This window comes from Equus caballus, chromosome 8, assembly GCF_041296265.1.
Source record: "Equus caballus isolate H_3958 breed thoroughbred chromosome 8, TB-T2T, whole genome shotgun sequence".
In the NCBI taxonomy this organism is placed as follows: Eukaryota; Metazoa; Chordata; class Mammalia; order Perissodactyla; family Equidae; genus Equus; species Equus caballus.
Genome location: NC_091691.1, coordinates 62640075 through 62660929, shown reverse-complemented (window position 1 = coordinate 62660929; position 20855 = coordinate 62640075). Strand labels below are relative to the sequence as shown.

The 20855-nt window shown below is 36.5% G+C and overlaps 1 protein-coding gene across 3 annotated transcripts in view; it reads right to left on the bottom strand.

Moving 5' to 3' along the window:
- The window catches only part of ASXL3 (ASXL transcriptional regulator 3), a 171261-nt gene that overhangs the window by 75187 nt on the left and 75219 nt on the right, over positions 1-20855 (bottom strand). For all 3 annotated transcript variants that reach the window (XM_070275616.1, XM_070275614.1, XM_070275615.1), the window contains 3 exons: positions 10703-10824; positions 2211-2328; positions 1139-1258 (listed from right to left, as the gene is read on the bottom strand). In XM_070275616.1, coding sequence (XP_070131717.1) covers positions 1139-1258; positions 2211-2328; positions 10703-10824 — 360 coding nt within the window. The remainder of the gene's footprint in view (positions 1-1138; positions 1259-2210; positions 2329-10702; positions 10825-20855) is intronic.

Genomic DNA, 20855 nt, shown 5'->3' with positions numbered 1-20855 from the left:
TATAAATTATTTAGCCTTGGAAATAATGCAAAAAAGGTAATTATACTACGTTCAAAGAATTTAAAACAAAAATAAATTCTGCTTTCCCAAAGATCTCTTATCTAAGGATATATAAATCCTCTTCAAAGATTTTTATTGAAATTCTGTTCCCAGGATTTAGCAAGATGCCTGATAAATAGTAATCAATAAATCTTTACTAAAAAAATAAATAAATGGGTTAAAATCTTGCTTGAATTTTACAAACAGATAAACTCTGCAAATAAGAATTACCCTAAATTGTCAAGAAAGTAAGTGCAGAACCAGTAATAAAGTTCAGGTCAATAAACTTGTAGTTTCTACCAGCCATTTTAGAAAATGTTACACTGATCCAGGTCATTATCATTATCCTTACTCAGAGATGAAATAACTAAGAGAAAGAAATGAAGCCCTTAGGTCTAGACATCCAACAAGGCTGATTAGGTCGAGAATTAGAATGTGCAGCCTAAGATAGGTTCATTTTTGTCTTTTTAACTCTCATATCCCTTCTTCCCTGAATGCTGCTGTTGAGTTCCTGATGAAAAGTTATGAAGAAGGAAATCTTCAGAGGAAAACCTGGTGCTGACTTGCAAGACCCATGGACTGTGTCTCCCACACTTCTCAGCAATTCTACACTATTTTTCAGACAAGCACTACTGCATAATTTCAAGCAGCACAGATGAAAAGGCAGGCAGAGCGGTTTTACTGCAGCAGACCCCAATGAAAATGTACTCTCCTGTTCAATGAACAATTTATAAAAGTTGCATTTTTTCCCCAATACAGTATATTCCAATAAAGTGAAACCCACTTGCAGGAACAAAACATTGCATATTAGATAGAATCATGACCTGGCAGATAATTACTTAAATACACATATCATTTAAATCTATCTTTAGCCTCTGCTTCATTCAATATATCATTCAGAAATTTAGTAACATGCTTAAGATCATTCTTTTGAAACTACATTTCCTTATCTAACACCCTTTTTGCTTTAGATATGTTGAAAAGATTTTTAAATTTTCTTGTTTAACCATTAAAAAAAGTTATAAGAATTTTCTATAATTTCATTCAAAAAGATAGAAATCTCTAAAATGTGAAATGTCATAGTCTACTGAACACTTACCTAAACCAGACTTTTTTAATCGTTTTAAGTGCTGACTTGTTTGTTTTCCTGTAGGAGATTTTTGCCCATGTTTCATTTCTTTATCTGAACTGTCTGCTTCACCATTTTTAGATTCGGATCCTATAAAAGGAAATAGTTATTATGTCATTATCTTCCTTTTGCTGTCCTTGAAAAGAAAAATCTAAAATTGTTTTAAAAACTGTAGATATAATCTCCTTTTCCAACAGTTAATACACTACCTTGGACTACAATCTGATTCCTCTACTGGATGTAAAGAGAAAGCCCAATAAATCAATCAAACAGGACAAAAAGCAAGAACAGATGGGCTAATAGTGGAGTCAAAAACACGTGCACTGATCTGATAGCTTTTAAAAGAAACACTCAGATCTTTTGTAAAAATGCACGAATAAGTTTCAACAATACTGTACTATTTAGAGATGATGCAAGCCAGACACAAAGAGATGAAGGAAGAAGACAGGCTTCAAGAGAGGGACAGACCATGTCTTTATTAATAACTTTATGTTGAACTAGGAACAGAAAATGCAAACATCAATTTATAAATAGAATGGGACACAGCTGATAAAGTGACAGAAGGTAAATTAGAAGAAAAGGTCAGGGCTGCGCTGAGGTGAGAAGAATGTTGCCGGAACACAAAAACTAATCAAGGATTCCTGATTTTGCAGCGGAGGACTGAAACACAAATTCACACTCACGGAAGCACTGCTTTTGATGGCATTACGTACCAGCATGTGGTCCACCATTAAAGTTCAACATTCGAACAAAAGCCAAAGCAACAACAAAAAAAATCCATGAGCAGTACTACACATTTTCTTAACACCTACTGACATTAGCAAATGACATCCTTTGATGATGAGCAAGCTGGTGCCTTTTTTTTTAAAGAGTGAAATATTCAAAATATTTTTGAATCACTGAGTCAGAGGTATAAAAAAATAAAATGAAACCTCAAGTGAAAATATTATTCAGTTTTAGAGAAAATTCATGACATCTCTGTCAGTGAGGAAGTCTCCTCCTGGAAGAAACTGGCCAAGCATAGAATATTTTAGCTCTTTACCTGAAGGCGAATCCGACTGCTCATCAGACACCTTTAATGGTGTCAGAACAACACGAGGAACAGTCTTGTTTACCATCATTGAGACTCCATTTCTTCTTTTCTGCTGCTGCCTCAAAGCCTACAAAACAGGATAATAAAATATAACATAAAAATAAGCCAAAGTGATTTCTCATAATTGAATTAAACGATCCAATTTGCCCATGATTCGACAGAACCTCTTAAGAGACTTAAATTCCACAGAGTCGTTGATTTGTCAAGATTCTTAACAGTCACCTTTATGTGATTTTTCCCTCAAAAGCATAAAATCAGGCTTTGGCAAAAGGGTATAAACCTGAGACCATTTTCGGTATAATTCCGAAAACAAAGCAGCAGTTAAAGATTTGTTTTACCTTAGCAGTGTGGCTTGAGAGCTCATGCAATTTGAAACCATGACTCCCAAGTAAAATAAATGTAAAATAAATGTTTCGAGACCAGGATAAAAATATATGTGTCTGCACTTCTCTTGCAGGTGCGTCCTCTCCAGTGCACTGCTCAGTCAATCAAGTGAACACCGAGTGTCATCAGTATGTACAGCAGGTAAGGACTACAGTATTGATGCACTCACTCAGCCGTGGGGAGCGCTGCACAAAATCACTGAACATGGCAGGAATCATTTATTTCTGTGAAGGGAATCACTCCTAATCTTGGAAACCTTGCAGCACTTGGCTTCTGTCTGCTTGACTTTGGGCATTAACCTTCAGAACACGAACATGACGGCGTTCTGGCAAATCCAGGAAAAAAATTGATACAAGAATAAATCTCTCCAAATGGGAGGGCTCTGTGTTTCATAAATGAATCAACCATGGTGATGATAATGTACTAAAAGACATTTAAAAGTTCTGAAATACAGCTTATCTTGCTGATGGCTTTACGCAGAAAATTACCTGTAATAAAAAGGGTCTTAAGTACACAAAACTTGAAAAGACATTAAATTCACAGTTATAGGAATGCTAAAACTCCTCAAAAGGTTAAAAGGCTGACCAGAGACAGTCTCAAACCTTTTTATCGCTGCTTCCGATGTAATTTGTACCAATTTTATAACATCACAGTTACTTGATTAATGTTCTTCGACCAACAGCTGCCATAATCTCCTGAAATAGTGCATTGACTGTATATCTCCTTGCTGTCAGAAAGGATGTCATTTTATTTGCAAACGGTATTAGCTGAACATCCAACTTGTTGATCATAAGATTTAGCAATCAAATAACTACAGAAGAGACAAATTAAATACCCTCGAAATGAAAGAAGACATATTCAGAAGAGATTTAAAACCAGATGGGGAAGTGAATAGCTTGGGAAATCTATTAAAAATGATACTGTTGCTAATGATAACAGGAGACATCACTTCAATTCTTACATTTACGGAGCTTTTAGAAAGTACCAGGCACTGTGGGGGGACAAGAGATGCAAAGATGAATAAGATACCATCCTCCTCACCTTTAGCTTGCTGTTAATATCTCTAATAAGAGAATGTGTGCTATAAAATTTTTAAGACATTTATTCTTTCTTTCATCAAGGTGTGCACATAATTGCAGACATCTCTCTAGCCTTGTATAAGAACTCAAAGCCCTTTATAGACATTAACCTATCAAACTAACAATGAAACAGAATGAGGCAACACAGGGCCTTAAGTTTCAATTTAGTCCATCTTTGCACACTATGTAAGACTTCACAAAACAACAAAACCTGTACAGAGAGTGATCAGTTTTTAGGAGTCTATACATCATAGATCTTCACTATTCCCCTTGGCAATCGAAATAGGCATTTTAAAAATGTTCATTTGACGTCAGGGTTGGGAGGTGTATTTTGGAAAATGCTGATTAAGGAAAAAAGAGGTGAAAAAACCAGAGGCCTAGAAGCTGGAATCATAAAGTCAAAGACAGCCTGCCTTTTTATATCATTTGTGGTAAATAATAATTAAAGTAACAAAAATTTTGTCCTCGATCTTGAGAGCTGAGAAGACTCCACTATAGAATAATTAGTAGTTGGATAGAAAGAAATAATGACAGTAATAATATAATAATAAGAAGAAAAATCCATAGCTATTTTGAATTTTAAAGAGTCAAGCTGGAGCCAAGGTAGGGATAAAGGAATGCTAATCAGTACTGAACCCATTTAATAATATTTTTCTGAATATATATTTTCTACTCAGAAATTCAAACAATACTTATCAATACAATATTTTTAAAAATACTAAAATACAACATCATGTGTCTGTAGGTGACAAAAACTACATGCCCACCATATAAGAAAAATGATTAAGTATATTAAAAATATATACGCTTTTATTTGATACCTCTGAAAAACAAGCATTATATTTGACCCCAAATACATTTCTAGGGGCAAATAAGCAAAAACTGAGAAGTTTTTGTTTACTATGACGCTGGTCACAGTAGTCAAGCAGCAGGCTACTAGGTAAACCCTGAGGAGGGTCAGAGGTCAGCTATCAGAAGGGGATCTTGACTGCGTTTATAGTCATTTTAGGCTACCTTGAAGATTCCAATTCACTTTCTAGAAAGCAGAATTTATTTGACTTGGGACACTGGGAACACCCTCAAGGAGATCAGAATGTGGATGGAGGGTGGAAAACGACGCTGACTCAACTGAGATATCTGGCATAGTCCAGCTGGCTCCAAATAGGAGAACTCTGGTACTTGTGTTCACAAGGCAGGTCCTGTAGCGATTCCTGCCTTACACTGACTCCTGGTCTCTCCTTGTGAGGCATGCAACCTGCAGGTAAAGAAGCTAGCTGTTCATGGTTTTCCTGTTATGTAACTGTATTTCTGCAACTGTGTGCACATTGATGACTCCCACATGTTCTGTGTGTCTCCTCACAAGCCCTTGAAAAATGTGCAATGCTGTTTGGACCACACTGGCTGGGGTAAGACAATGACAGAGGGGGAGGCTGGAGTGAGTGGGAATGCACATACCCCTCTGGAGGGAGCAGTAATGACTCAAGAGAAGCAACACAACTGGATTTTTAGGACTTTTAGGTGAGTTTTCCTGTTTTTAAACGATGTGCCAGACAAAACAAAGATGACTCTGAACCAAACTCAGCCTGAAGGCACCAATCATTGATACCCACTAAACACTATTCCCAGTGCTCCTCACTCTCCCAAATAAGTGAGCCTGATCACTGCCCAGGAAAGGTATCAAAATCTCCCTCTCCTAATGTGCTGACCTGCAGGGGAATGGGGGCTGCTGCAGAGCTGTCTTAATGACCAAGTAGCACAACGGTTAAGAGCAAGGTTATAGAGTCAGAGAAAGATTTAACTAACTAGCTGAGTAATGCTGGATAAATTACTTGGGTAAATGTCCCTATAAAACAAAGACAATAGTGTTGGTAAGATGTTTTAAATAGGGACTCCACAGAGCAATTTTATAATAGGCTGTTGGAAGATGATCCAGGCCATCTAGCCTTCTCTCACTAAGTCCTTCAAGGCTGTGTCCAGTACTTCCCTTCACAACAGGGTATACTTGTACCTCATCGTCCTCAACTTTGAGCTTTAGCTAAAATTTCAAGAGAACAAGAAAATTCTTATTTTACATTATATTATAAATATAATAGAAGTTAAATGCAATTTAACTTGTAATTTATCTAAGTTTGGGTATCCCACAGACTGGAAAATATAAATCCATGTAATAGATTAAGAAAATAAGATTAGGAGGGCCACTTTAGACAGTCATGGAAGGTTTGCTCTGCACAAAGGTAACCTGAAACAGGAGACTTTGTTGTTTTCACAGCAACTAGGTTTGGGGGTAGCTTTTTCTATTCCACACCAAAGGTATTAATTAGCTAGTGGTGGCTCTGTTGCTCCATCTACAACATGGTTTTATTTTGACATGGATTTACATATTAAGTCTTACTATATTAGTCTAGATTCATTTTAGGGGGATGATATCAACGAAGCACCTCCAACTACTCAAGCCTTAGCTTTACATTGGAATGCTAATGGAATATCTCACTGAACAACTTTAAATCCTGTCATTTCAAATCCAGAAAGAAGCAATATCAAAACCTAAATAAACAAGCAGATGGCAAGTGTGAATGCAGTCCACGATGAAGGAATGTACCTTCAAGTTGCCCACATTATAATGTCCTCACGCCCAAACTACACAGAGTCCATTGGACTTGCCAAGTCTAGTGCTTTCAGGTACCGTTCAGTATGAAAGGAATTTACAGGCTTAAACTTGGAAATAAACTTATTTTAGAAAGGAAACAAACATGACAGAGCTAAACCAATCTAGGAAAAGTGAAGACCATATCATACAACAATTACAATTCTGGCTTCAAGCAAAAAGAAAGAAATCAAAAGATGCAGACTGAGCACACTTTCCTCTAGAGACGTATCATAATATTCTCTTGTAAAAATTGACGACAAACCTTTAGATAAACATTTTATTTTTGAAACAGAAAGCTTGTCAGATAACTCTAAAAATACAGAGGAGTTCTCATTTCCATCCTGAGGAAAAATAAAATAAAATCTAAAATCAGAGGCTTTTGTGTTAACTTGAAATTTGCATAAACAAGTAATGCCTGCTTTATTTTAACAGAGAAACACCACCAACAATGTAACTTAAGAATGCATTGAATGCAATAAGCCTTTCATGGAAAAATCTGAAAATATCACATGCTGTGAATGCTAAAATAATTAGAAATACACACATATGAAACAGCTGGCTGTGTCAGGCACCAACAACTTGCATTGTTGCTAGTGGATGCTAAATGTCAACACCCACGTTCAGAAACTGCTATCATGCAACATAACCTTTGGAATTTCACAGTATTGGTCAAACATACAAAGCTAAAGCAAAATACCAAGAATATATCTGCTTTGTGATATGAAGAGGGAAAAGGACCTGCAACTTTATGAATAAATTCTACCTCCCTAAATAAATAATGAAGGCAGGCAAATGGGCCAATAGGAACGACATAGAAAGGTTCTATTCTCCATCATGTTACCCCATCATAACAGATCTCATCTTTCTTTAATCTTTCATCTGGTTCCGCTGTTTAAAAACTTCCAAAATTTAATCTTTCTTAATTATCCTTCCTTAAAATTCAAAATCTAATCATTTCATACTTTTTAGGATCATTACAACTAAAATAACAAGGCAGAAAGAAGATAGGGAACAAGGTGATAATCAGCAATCTGCTACTCTCCAGAGGCTTCTGAATATGTTTATTCAGAAAAAAACCCTACTGAAATAACAATATATTATTCATGCAGTCACACCCAACATATCATGTTAACTAACATTTTGATGATTAGAAAGCCAAAGGGACCCAAATATTCGGGAGCAATGAAAATACTCCATGTCAATAGCCAAGGGGCGTTACAGTCTTCATATTGTCCAGCCTATAATTACACTGCAATTAACAGTATTACAAAGTAAAAGAACTCATTCTCTATAGCAACATGCTTCATATGGTTGTGGTGTGGGGGCTTCAGATCTGGGAGAATATGTCTGGCTTATTTTGCATGGAGGTTTGTTTTAAATTATTATTTTTCACTACACTTATCTTATAAAGCTATTGGGTTTTGTTTTGTTTTTTTCACCTACATCTTTCTAAGAATCAACAATAGCCAATATACAGTTGAACTACTAAAGCCCTACTACCTCAGAATATACTTCTAATAAAATGATAAGAGCTCACATATTTGAGTGCCTACCATTAATATGTGCTGATACTAAACATAAGCAGTCTGTGTTTAGAAAGAATATTCTTAATGGCTATGCTGTATTGCTTTCCTTACACTATACAAACACTCAAGAATGCAAATTTCCTTGGATAATGTCAAAAATTCATCTAGCCTATTACATACTATATGCTGAAAGGCAGTATTAGTTAAGAGGGCAGAATCTGAAACTATGATTCTGGCTTCAAGTGTCATCTCCAAGATTTACTCACTGGACAATCTTGGGCAAGTTATCTAACTTCTCTGGGCCTTAGTTTCCACATTTGAAAAAATGAGGACATTAGTACATACTTTAAAGGATTTATATGAGGTTTAAATGGCATAGTACTTGTAAAATGCAGAGCAGAATGTCTAGAATTCAGAAAAGTAAATGTCAGCTAATGTAATTATTATTAGAGTCATTCAGCTGGTCATACATTCATGAGATTATGACTTATGCATATTCATATACACACAAAACATACATTCACAAATACATAACACCTATATATATGGGTATATATATGGATATATATACAGTTACAAAGAACTCTACATGGTCATAGCCATTCAACTATCCAAAAAATAGAAAGCTGCAGATTTGCTGAGACTGCTACAATTTAAAATGCTGCATGTTCAGTCAATTTTTGAAATGCTGTCTTAAGAAATTCAGCAATTACAGGGAATCTGGGCAAAATTCTGCAAAGAACAGCTTTTCTTCTAAATGTATGTCCAATATGAATTTGACTATTAATCAAACATTAGCATATTTTCTATATATTGTGCCATATTCTCCTGGTAACTAATTTGTTACTTGGTTATACAATAGGAAGTTTTAAGAAGTTAATAAATAGATGTTTCAGGACATTAAAAAGCTTACAGGACAGGATTCTTAAAACAAAGCTTAGATCCTAAGCAAGCAGGTGGCACTTCCCATGAACACATGCTCCATAACAAAACAAAACCAAAAAACCACTACCTCAAAGCTGTGTAATGTTTTAGTAATGTAAAAAATATTCAAATGGTATGAAATCAAATGAAGAAAGTAAAAAATAATGAGCCATAACAATACAGAGATCTGAATCTTTATCTTCACATTCACATACAGGCAGATTTCATGGTGTGCACATTTTCTAAATCACTGCTCTTCAGAAGTAGGATTTTAGTTTATGATCGCATCCATGTTTCTTAAATTCTATGACTACCAGTATCCAGTTTCGCATCTTTTGTTCTATCCTAGTTAGTACTTTATTATCTGCATCCTCTTTGCTGCCTGAATAAGCCTTTCTCCAGGCTTCCCTACCATCATCCATCCTTTATTTCATCAATTAAAAAGAATCTCAACGCTGAATTCAGTTTTGGTTTTTGGTGTCTAAAACATTTCACAAGAACAATGACATAAATGGCAAGCTCAGGAAAGATTGTTTGCCTATGTAGGATGAAACACTATTATTACCTTAAATATAATACCAAAGAATGGGAATACTGCAACTTCAATAATTAATACAGAAAATGGTAACATAATTCAGTATAAAAATGTTAAGCTTCTTTCCTAAGTTTCCTTGTTTGAAGTAGAGAGAAGTAGGTGGAGGCATTTTAAGTCTAGGAGATGGAATGTGAATATTAAGAAGTTTTATAGGTTGGTGGGCTTTTAAAAAACTTTTAACTTTATTTAAAAACATGGTTTCTCTTTCCTTGCTTTAAATATATCACTAGAATGATACTTTTATTCCTAGACCTGCTGGGGGTCAGCAACAGGTAAGGTGGAGGGGGTTGTCATAGAAGGATCAAAATAAACAATGTAAGAAAAAAGCAGTTACACAGGGAAAACCACGACTTCAGGGTTAAATTTGTCAGTCTCTCATTTATTGACATCGTTAGTATACCATCATGCCATGTCCTCATCTAACCACAGCATCTCTTTCTCTCTTCTCTGCACAATTCAGCATTTGCCGGAGGGGCAGCAGCAACTAACATTTAGAGTGATTATTATGGGCTAGGCACTCATTCCACCACATGCTTTCAACGTATCACCTCACTTAACTCTCAGATCACTCCCATGTGAAGGGTACTATTATTTTCCACATTTTCTAGAGAAGGAATTTGAGATTCAGAGAAAAAAAGTAGCTTGCCCAGTGTCACACACTGAGTAGCAAGGATTGAAACTGGGGTATGTCAGAGTCCAAACCCAACCTTATAACCATTACCTCCCACCATCATCTCTGGACAAGGACACACAGGTCAAGATTGCTTATGTAATATCAGGATGACACTGAAAAGTCAACCTCCATTCAGCACCAAACACTCACTGATGGATATCCAGATGTAAGTAAACCACGATTACTCCTTTTCCTATTTGTAACTTAATGCATCTCAGTAATGAGAAAGAAATTATTGGTTTAGTTTTTATGTCAACTATTAGATAAAAGGGGCTATAAATAGAGACATTATTTTCAAAATATGCAATGCATTTATGAACCCAGTATGTTTACTATAAGTCAGACAGAAAAAATCTTAATACAAGTTTTTGTTTCCAGGCACATTTTTCCAAGCACATTTTCTATTTCCCATCAAAGTTCTCAGCCAAGCCTCTCCCAGTTTCTGGCATAGGTTAAAATCAGTACACTGAATATTATGGAAGTGGGTAAATTCAGGACACCCCTATTGCTTTCTGATTGCTACGTTCTTACTTAATTTTACTTTCTCCACATAAAACCCACTACCTCAAGTAGGTAGAACCAAAGGACAAAGGACAAATGCCGGCTATCTTACCTGTTTAAGAGCCTTTTTGGTGTGTTGCTGAAAGGAAGACACTAATTTGCTTTGCACTGCTGTGTTAGTAAGGCTTGAATCTCGAGTGGAAGATGCTTCATCAGTTACCTGCTTTGCACAAACTAGAAACAGAGAGAGATAATGATATTACTAATTTGAATTCCTTTTTTTATATCCACTGTAATTAACTCACTCGGAGCTTTTCTCCAACTGAAAATGGATACCTAAAATAAAGCAAAATAGCACAGTTAAAAGAAGAGTATCTAGATTTGAAAGAAGGGCTCATTTAATAACTGTGTGGCCACAGTTACATTTAACCTCCCTAAGCCTCCATGTCCTTACCTACTAATTGATGATAATTTCCATGTCATAGGGCTATTGTATGGACATAAAAAAGAACACAAAGTCTGCCTCAAGAGTTGGGTGTCAGTAGATACCTTCTGAATCTGGAGATTGGACAATGCTTAGCATTCTGAAGAAATAATCTAAATTAATGAAATTGTTTTAAATCTACCAACCTCAGAGGTATTACAATTCTTCTATTTAAAAACCTTCCTTCTACAGAATCTATAACCTACTGGGGAATGTTTATCCTCTCCTATAGGCCAAGTCACATAGCATGGAGAAGGAAAAATGAAATCCAAGATGCTGGATGTCAATTTAGGATAATTATTTTCAAGAAAATCATGCCCTCTGCAGATTACAATATAATATGCCTAGTTTCACCAGAGTCAAACTTTCCTGTTGCCTATTCTACAGAAGACATTTCCTTCAAAAAGACTGCCTTTTAGAAGGACAAATGTCTTGCTGACATGACTAACCAAAGGGGGCCACCTTCCCTTCTGCTCCATGAAACCTGTGCTGGAGCAAAAACTCTTTTTTCAGTTCCATAAACACTGCACCTGAGAGACCAGGTTTATACTGGAGTGACTTTGGCAGGAGCACAGATATAGGTCCTGTTCTGTGCATGTTAGAGGAGAAAGAGTTATTTGGAAAAATCAAAGTGAGGAAGCACTACGATTAGTGGCAGAAGGGAGGCATATGCCAAAGGCAGGAGACAAGAGGAAGTGAAAAGAAAATAACTGAGAACATACTGTAAAAGCTCAAAATATGACTTTTTAAGGGCACCAGGGTTAATGCTAATCCAAGAAAATTTTCCAAGGGAACAGTAACTTAGGAGGATTCTGACCTGAGTTTTAAAGGAAGGTGGAGAGTTTTAAAGGAAGGTGGAGGAGTAAAAATTATTCTTGTCAAAAATGGAAGCATATGCACAAGCACAATGTTGAGAACACTCAAGCTGCTTTAGATAGGCTCAAGTACATATTGCCTAGAAATGAGAATGTGGTTCATGAAAGAGAATGTTTGGGGGGAAAAGGTCTTGTTTTAATACAGAAAGTAATCAGGAAGCCAAAATGCACAAGTTTCGCAAGATAAAATAATTGTTAGTTATTAATACCGGCGCTTTACATATGTGATCTCATTCCATACTCACAGCTTCCTCACAAGATGGAAAGGTATTATCTCCATATTGGACAGAGAAAACTAGACTTCAGAAAGGCTCAATAACTTGCCCATGGTCACATAGCGAAGGAAACAACAGAGCTAGGATCCAAGGCCAAGCCCATAATTTTCTACTTGAACTATTTGGCCTCAAAGCCAAGAACTGATGCAGAAAATTCAATACCTAAAGAAGTTTAATCTACTTGCATCATGTTGGAAGTACTGAAACAGGAAGTTAACAAGAGCAGGGGAATGAGTCATTTAGCCCCTGACATGAAAAAATTGAGAATTGTAGGTGAGAGTGATTGACCCAGGAAATACTATGGTTGAAGTAGCAAAAGGATTTGCCCATGGATATAGTGAGAGAAGTCCTCGAATTAAAGACCAGGTGACTTTTTTTCTATTTGATACATTATGACATTTTTCCTTAAAACAGTCTAAATGTTCTAGTTAAGAAACATTTTATAACACTGCTTCCATAAACTATGGCTCCTAGACTTCTCTCCTTGAAATGATCACTAGAGTAATTTGTAACACTTCACCAAAGCTTATCAAAAAATGTTAGAAGTAATCATCAGTTTATATTGTAAAGATAAATTTATTTTTATACCGATTACATAAACGGTCTTTTCAGTGTTTTGAAGTCTCAGTGAAGTGCGATAAACTGAGGAGGTGAGAAGAAGGTGGCAGAGAGGATATATGATCCCAAATGAACAGACCTAAATGGATGTAATGTAAGCCCAGGCAGAAGTAGAGTGTGCATTAGCAAATATGTTTTATTACTTTCACATTCTTAGAGCAGTATTCCCACCTAGAGAAAGGGAAACCTACTAGTTCAAAAGGATAACCAAATGTAGTACACGGCTTTTAGAGAATTTAAGGAAAACATGAGAATGCTTCTGCCCACTGGACAGCTAAACAAATTTACCCATTTTCTTAGGAAAAGACTTCATTCGTAAGTGTTTCAAAGGTAAACCCCAATGCAGCAGGCTCAAAAAACAACGAATGCTGAATCAGTGCATATAAACTTCAAGCCTTATCTCCCTGATATTTTCTGACTGCTACAATGAGTAGTACACAATCAGCTGTCCTTCCTAAGCATACCGGATATCCATCTAACTTACAACTTGCTCAATTCCTCTCTCACCTAGGAAACCACAGAGTATTGTGATACCTATTTCAGGATCAGCAAATACACTGTACCGTTTTGTTTAAATTCACTACTGCACTATGCTAACAGTGATTCACATTTATTTATATATAGTGTTTCCAAAAGAAAGATTCTTTTCAATTTAGGGCCCGGAAATTCAATAAAACTAAAACAGCATTAAGGAACACTATGAAGTTTTTTCTCAAGATGATTCATTTTCCTTTAAGCCATCTCGATTTTGCTGTATCTTACATTTCATCCTAGACTCAAATGAAGCATCATGAGAATTCCTTCACTACATCGTCATTTTCCTCCCCAATTCCTCTTCCTGGAACATAGTCCTATTTCTCTGGTTCAAACCATTTTTCCCTAGGTATTTATTTCTGACAAAATAACTATAGAATCTTAAAGAAAGTAAATGTAACAGAAAATAAAATCTATAAGTGAGTTTTCCTTTCAATTAAAAAAAAACCCTTATTTTTAAGGAAAAAAAATCAAAAAAGAAAAAAAATGGATGGGCCACAATGTAATGTATCCATAGGCTCCAAACAGTGTGTCTGTCAGGGCGGGGGTGGGGGGCGACAAATATAGACCCTTAACCTGGGCACATGTGTGACTTTACTCATTCTTTTGCCGTGCATAAAAGGAGGGTGACTGAAAGTCAAACACCCACTGAGCAGTTGGATCATGTAGGTTCATGCAGATTCATATTCTGACAAAATACATGGTTTTCACTTTTACTTATTCTTACAGCTTTTTAAATAACAGATGTGATAAATAAATAATACAAGGCTTATTTTGAAGCGTTGCCTGAATATTTATCTAAAGGAACTGAGTTTGGACACTGAAATATAAGCCAAAGAAAAATTAATGTTAAAGAAACGACCAGGGGAAATTCCCGGTATATGAAATTACAACAGGAGCCAGGAAACTGAAGAACTAGGACAGATGTTTTATCCAATAAATATCAAACATTGACATGCAGCTTAGAAAGTGATATCTTCTTGGCATTCTGAACAGAATGAGAGATTTTTTTTCCCTAACTGTGCACTGGCACCATCACAAAATGAATGCCAGGATTTTATACCTCGAAATCCCACAAGACTGCCTGCCCTTTTGTAGGTGGACAAACCAAAGATGAGGAAACATTTTTTAAAAGGTATAGAAATGTTACTTCTGTCTACATTTTGCTCGCCTTTGCCTGCCTTAACTGAAATACAGTTAAAAGTTAATCTGCTAGTTTTAAATTCAAACTGTTCATGGGATTCTCAGTATTTGCTGCTCATCTGCCTCTACTCTCACTCACACTCAGATTCCAAGCCCCTCCTCCAAAATAGCCCATTTGGAAGGCTCAGGAGGTAATCATGACAGGTAATCATGAGACAGCCTTGAAGGCAGGAGGAACTGGTGACTGTGTCCCAGCAAGACTGCATTTCAGCCCCTTTCTCAGAGTCTCCAAGTTGTCCCTGTCCATCCTTTTCTTTCACTCACCATTTGACTCGAAAAGGTGATGGATGGAGCTGGAAAATACGGGTTAGAGCTCAGATTTTTAAAGTGTTAGAGACAGGGTATAAGTGATAGTCCCCCCAATCCTATTACCAATCCACTGACAGGTGTACAAGAGGGCTTCAACTTTTAACCAGACACACAAAGGGAGAAATCAGAATGCAATCTTGACTCTGTCTCTATTTCGAGTGTCACATCTTATCCACCTCCTCAACTCCTACCTTCTCTGTTCCAGCTAACTGAGACCCTGTGGTATTTCCCAACACATATACTTGGTGTATTTGGTGCACTTGCTCTGATTTGTCCCTCTTCTGAGTAGCCTTCTCCATCTCTCTATCAAGTAAACTCATCTTGACAGACCAAACGCAAACAGCTTCCCCTAAAGCTTCCCTGACAGCCCTAGCCCCTGAGGTAGACTTACTCTGCTCCTGCCCATGTGTCCTTGGCACTTGGTGTACGAATTCAGAATAGTCCCCGCAACACTGGTGCTTGTGTCTGCCTCACGGCAACAGGCTCAGCAACTCAGGGACTTAGAGTGCAAACATAGGCATAGGGTAGTCGATCTATAAATGTTTATTAAACTAAATTGTCAAATTTGATTTTCATTAAATTTATCTAAAGTATCTATTTTTAAAGCTATCTTTCAATTACTGTTTTTAATAAGAATTCATGGAAGGGGAGGTCAGCAAAGCATAGTTTTTCATTATGGAAAAGCATACATAAAAAGTGAATTTTTTTACTTGAAATCAGAAGGCTTATTAAAATTTTTTTTTTTTGGTGAGGAAGATTGTCCCTGAGCTAACATACATGTCAATCTTCCTGTATTTTGTATGTGGGATGCTGCCACAGCATAACTTGAAGAGTGGTGTGTACGTCTGCGCCCAGGATCTGAACCTGCAAATCCTGGGCTGCTGAAGCAGGGTGCATGAACTTACCCAATATGCCACCAGGCCAGCCCCTAAAATTTTTCTTAAATTATCCTGAAGTCAATTAGGGAGAATATGAAAACCGAACCACAAAATGTCCTATGTAAGTCAGTGGCAAGTCACATGACCTGCCACTAAATTTCCTTCTGCTGTCCTTATTCATTGCCTTATTTTGAGAGGAAGATCACAGTTTGGAGGTTTTGCATAGCGAAGTAAAAATAAATATAATTTAAAAGTCAAAATTAGAAATCACAATGCTTACTTGAAACGGCAGGAGCTGTGTGGAGGCAGACCACAGAAAAGACCAGGATCTGAGCATAACATAGTCACCGCAACAAAGAGATGAGTTGCTCTATGTCCCATCAACCCACATAATAAGTAACAGGCTATGTGAGGTAACGTGCTCAAAGGTCTCATCAAGGCAGGCAGACGGGCACCCCTTGGCCAATTTCATTTCTATCAGTTGTCCCTCCAACTACTCCCTTTCAATTTTCTGAACAATTAAACTAGATGCTCTCAATTCAAAACAGTTTTCAGTAGAAATGATCCTGAGATACACTACATGCTTAATACAGTTTTTATAAATAAAAAATTTAAGTCCGAGAGCACACAGTACATTAGGGATAACACCACAGCATGTCATTAGAAATCAATCACATCACACTTTAAAGAAGGCTGAGTCTTAGACGGAGCTTATTTATTAATCATTCATTCAATTACATAGCTTTTACTGAACACCTTTATGCCAAGCACTGTATAAAATGCAGGGGGGAAAAACAGTGAATAAGATCCAAGACCTGACTTTGAGACCATAAGTTTTTTAAAAAATATATTTTTTCAAAGAACAATGGCATAGAACTATTAACTCTACCTAAGGAAACCCAAGTCTATGAAAACCTAGCAGTAATAACTAAAATTTGCTTTGAAAGATCAATAAGCAGATAATTCAGAAGTATCCCCAGATGGCAAATCAAAAAAGCTTATATTTGGATTGCAATATGTTTTACTTATTATACTCACACTTGAAATTATACATATCAGATATTCTGGATACATAAAGCAATAAAATACATGCCAAAATCTGTTAAAAATGACTTAATGACGACCAGCCCAACCAATGTGACCCCAACTAAATCTTTCCTGGACTACATTTCTTTTGGAGAAAACATAATTCCTTAATCCTTTTTGGATCCAGACTAAGGACAACTGCCTCTTTCAAAGCTTTCCTTATTAGGATTTAAACAATTTCCCTTGTTGCATTAAAAGAAAACATCCAAAGGGTAGAAGACGCCAAGAAGGGCCAGCAATTAAATAGAGAAACACCAGCAATAAAATAACGGAAATAGCAATTTTCCCCTAAGAAACTTCCAAGGGAGAAAGTGTCCAAATAAATATTGATACTCGAAAATATTTAGAACGATATTGTCTGTGACCTAAATATACTTTATATAACGGAAATTTTTACTAAATTTTATAGCCTGCTTCATCAGCCCAACGAAGCCCTCTTCTTAAGCAGAAGAGGTTTGCGGAAAAGAGAGCACAATAAACCAAGAGGAATGGTGAATTAGATGACAAATATACCAGCAATGTATATCGACAAGAACACACTCCCACAAGATGTAATCATATGCTACAAATGATACTCATCCGATATCCCAAAATTGGATATCCTGCAATTTCATTGCTATGTCCACAAATGATGCGCAAACACTTTGGTTTCCACTGGACAGGACACTGAAGCTCCAAAGGTAACTAGGAGGAACATTTACATACCGGAAGTATAGCTACAGGAATCCCTCTCACAAGCACTCAATTTATCACCAGAACAATTTAGTTATACTAATGTCTCTGGATATCCATAAATATATCCCTTTAACCTCAGATGAGAAAAGAGAAACTCAAATCAGAAACAAGAATATTTAATAGGAAAAGCACATAGGTTCTCTAGGTACCAGCTTTTAGCCACCAAAATCCTCCTACTATCAAACCAATACAGATTCCTCTCAGAATATGGGGAGTTATAACACAATAAGATGCTTGTGTGGGGGAAACATTAGACGCTATTTCTTTTATATAGCACACCTGTGATCTACACTGCATCAGGTTCCTGAAACATCTACACAGAAATACACTAATCCACCTCGAAAATGAGAAATAGAAAAGAGTAGGCAAGAAGAATTTCATTAAAAGGTTGGTACAGGTCAAAGATAAGTGCTTCACTCGTGGGCATCGCTACTAATTACTTTATACTTCAATACAGAAAAGATAACTCCAGTGTACAATGAAAGGGAGTCAGATAAGGTATTCAGGTGGCTGTTTAGAGAAAAAATGAATGGATTGTCTGGCATCAATGGAAAAAGTGCTTTATTTTCTTAAGAGCATGAGTGCTTTGTTCCTATATACCAGTCACAAACTCTATAAATCAAAGGGGAATTTGGCTAGTTAAGATGAGTAATTGGGGGAATACCTTTAATTCGCGTTTTATTTGAGAGGGAGTTTGTTTTTGTTATGAGATCATACTCTCTTCCCAATCTTTCTCTCTATATTATGAAATATTTCTCTCATAGCACAAGAAAAGAAGGGGAAAGTACACTTAAATGGGTGGCTTTATCTGCACTTAAAAAGAAAACTTTATTTTCCTCTATGACTCTGGGCTGTTAAAATTGACCAAAACCCATTTACACAAGAATAAAGTTCACAGTTCAAGGGGAACTATGTAAGAACAAGAAGTCCCTTATGGGTAAAAGAAATGGAAATAATATCTATAAGCAATGTTTGAAAGAGCTGGGATAAGTCATTTGGAGATGTTAAGATGAAGGGGTGGTATCTCAACGATGCCCAGCTGTTCATCATCAGCAAGGAAAAAAGAGAAAATGAGTTTAATTAAAAGCACAAAAGATTTCAGCATAAGGAAAAAAATTCTTGACCATAAAGGTTATCAAAAACACCAGGAGACAAATATAAAGGAGACTGTGAGATTTCTATTTCTCTGAACAGTTACTATTAGAATACCATCTAATTGAATGGACTGGTTTAAGTAAAATGCTAGCATGAGAGAGGATCCAGGCCTGCATGACCTCCTGAAGTCCCTCATACTTCTCATGAACTGTGAAAGCTGTGGGCTGGGATGAAAGGGGAGGATGAGAAAGAGTGGGCAGAGGAAGTCTGACATCCTGCCAATGGTCATTTCTGACTGTGAAGAGTATTCATTTTCCTCTGTATTTTCTTCCATGTGTAACTAAAACAACATAATTTTCACATACTTAAGTTTCTCTAGGCCACCAACGTGAGAACAGGTGTCTCCATGAGCTAACAAAGCTGTTAATGAAAATGCAGATGTTGGATAAAAGACAAATTAGCTTAACCTAAGAAAATCAAGAAACCTGGTACAGCCATTTAAAGCATTCCCTTCACTCATCTACAGCATTCCTAGGAACAGGTGTCAGGTAGAAATTGATCCTGAACACAAAGATGAAGGCACACACACCATCCTATGGAAAATCCCACTGGAGTAGTCACAGACAAGCTACTGAAAAACCTCCAACAAAACAAGCCCAACAACACCACCAGGAAAGAGACACCAAACAGGCTGGCAACGTCCTCCAAAGTTACTCAAAATACTACCTTCACAACTCCACAGTCCCCTCATTTTCCTCTCCCCTACCCTAGTATAAAATCACCACTGCTAAACTGTCAGCATGACTACTCCCCGAGGGCGCCTGAACCTTCATTAGTACACTCACTTCCTCCAGGAAGCTGCTCATCTGTGTGTAATTGATGTCTCAACAGAGATCCCATCCACACACTTCAGGCCATCTTAAAGCACTTTTCACTCTTGAAAAAAGATCCCTCAAACTGTGGCCTCTGAGCCAACAAAAACAGAGAGAGAACTGAATAATGTTTCATTAAGTTAACACAACTCTGCCAAGAATCATACAATCAGAAACCCACTTATAAAACTGGCCATAAAGAATAATGAAAAAGGACCATATAAAATTCTTCGAATGTTGGAATCATTATTTACCCTGGGATCTAAGGACTAAAACATAGGATATACGTTCTCTATAATTTTTTCCCCTAAATAGAGACTTTTAAAATACTAATTCCCCCACTCGAGTGCTGCTTCCTCCCTCAAAGCCATTAAGGGTAATAACAAGCAGAACCTTTTTTGATGTCTGTGGATGAAAATTGTACATTCTCCAGTTTCCTCATTTCACAAAATTAAGTAAGAGGGTTGCTTTTTATTTTAAACATGAAATTTATCAGGGCCACAAAAAGAGAAACATTTTTTTTCTTGTTAATAACAATTTATAAACAGAAGGTGAAGAGGATGAAGACTATCTAGTGATGGGAGCACTTCATATAAAATATGTATGGGTTCTGCAGCCAGCAACGCACTGTAAGTCAACTTAACACATGTGAGCAAAATCATGATATGCCAATGTATTATGTTCAGAAAACAACTCAGACACAAACATACCCATCAATCTCTGACTAAAATAGCCCATAAAATTCAAAATATTTTCTTTGGATGACATAGATCTATACTTATATTGGCATAAATGGTCATGGCTTGTCAACAAAGATATATCAAATAATTCACCTAAATCACTCTTCGATCTCTAGAGCTGGGCTTGTAAAATTTGAAGAGTTTGCTTTCTCGAGTCTGTATGTCTAATTCTTATTAATTTGAGAAGCTGCTTAGGAGTCAAAGAAAGATAACACATAATTATAGTTTTGTGTCTTGTAAATTCTATAATCAACAGTATACCACTTTTCTCACATTGTAAAATTTTTCAACAAAACATCTTGGCAAAGCATCTCCCATTTAAAAAGAATCTGTTTTGCTGGCCAACTGATTGCAAGAAGAGGACTAAAGCCTTATTATTATTATCTTAACTCTACCCAAGGACTCAAACGTTACTGACTGGAATCAAGGTCCGAAGATTTCTTAGTTTTTGTAAAGTGCTTTCTTTTCAAACACTTCTCTGCTTACCCCCTTTAATGATGCAGCAAATGTCAATTAATCTTTGTTAATTGGAAATAACTCTATGGTAACAGAGGCTCAGTC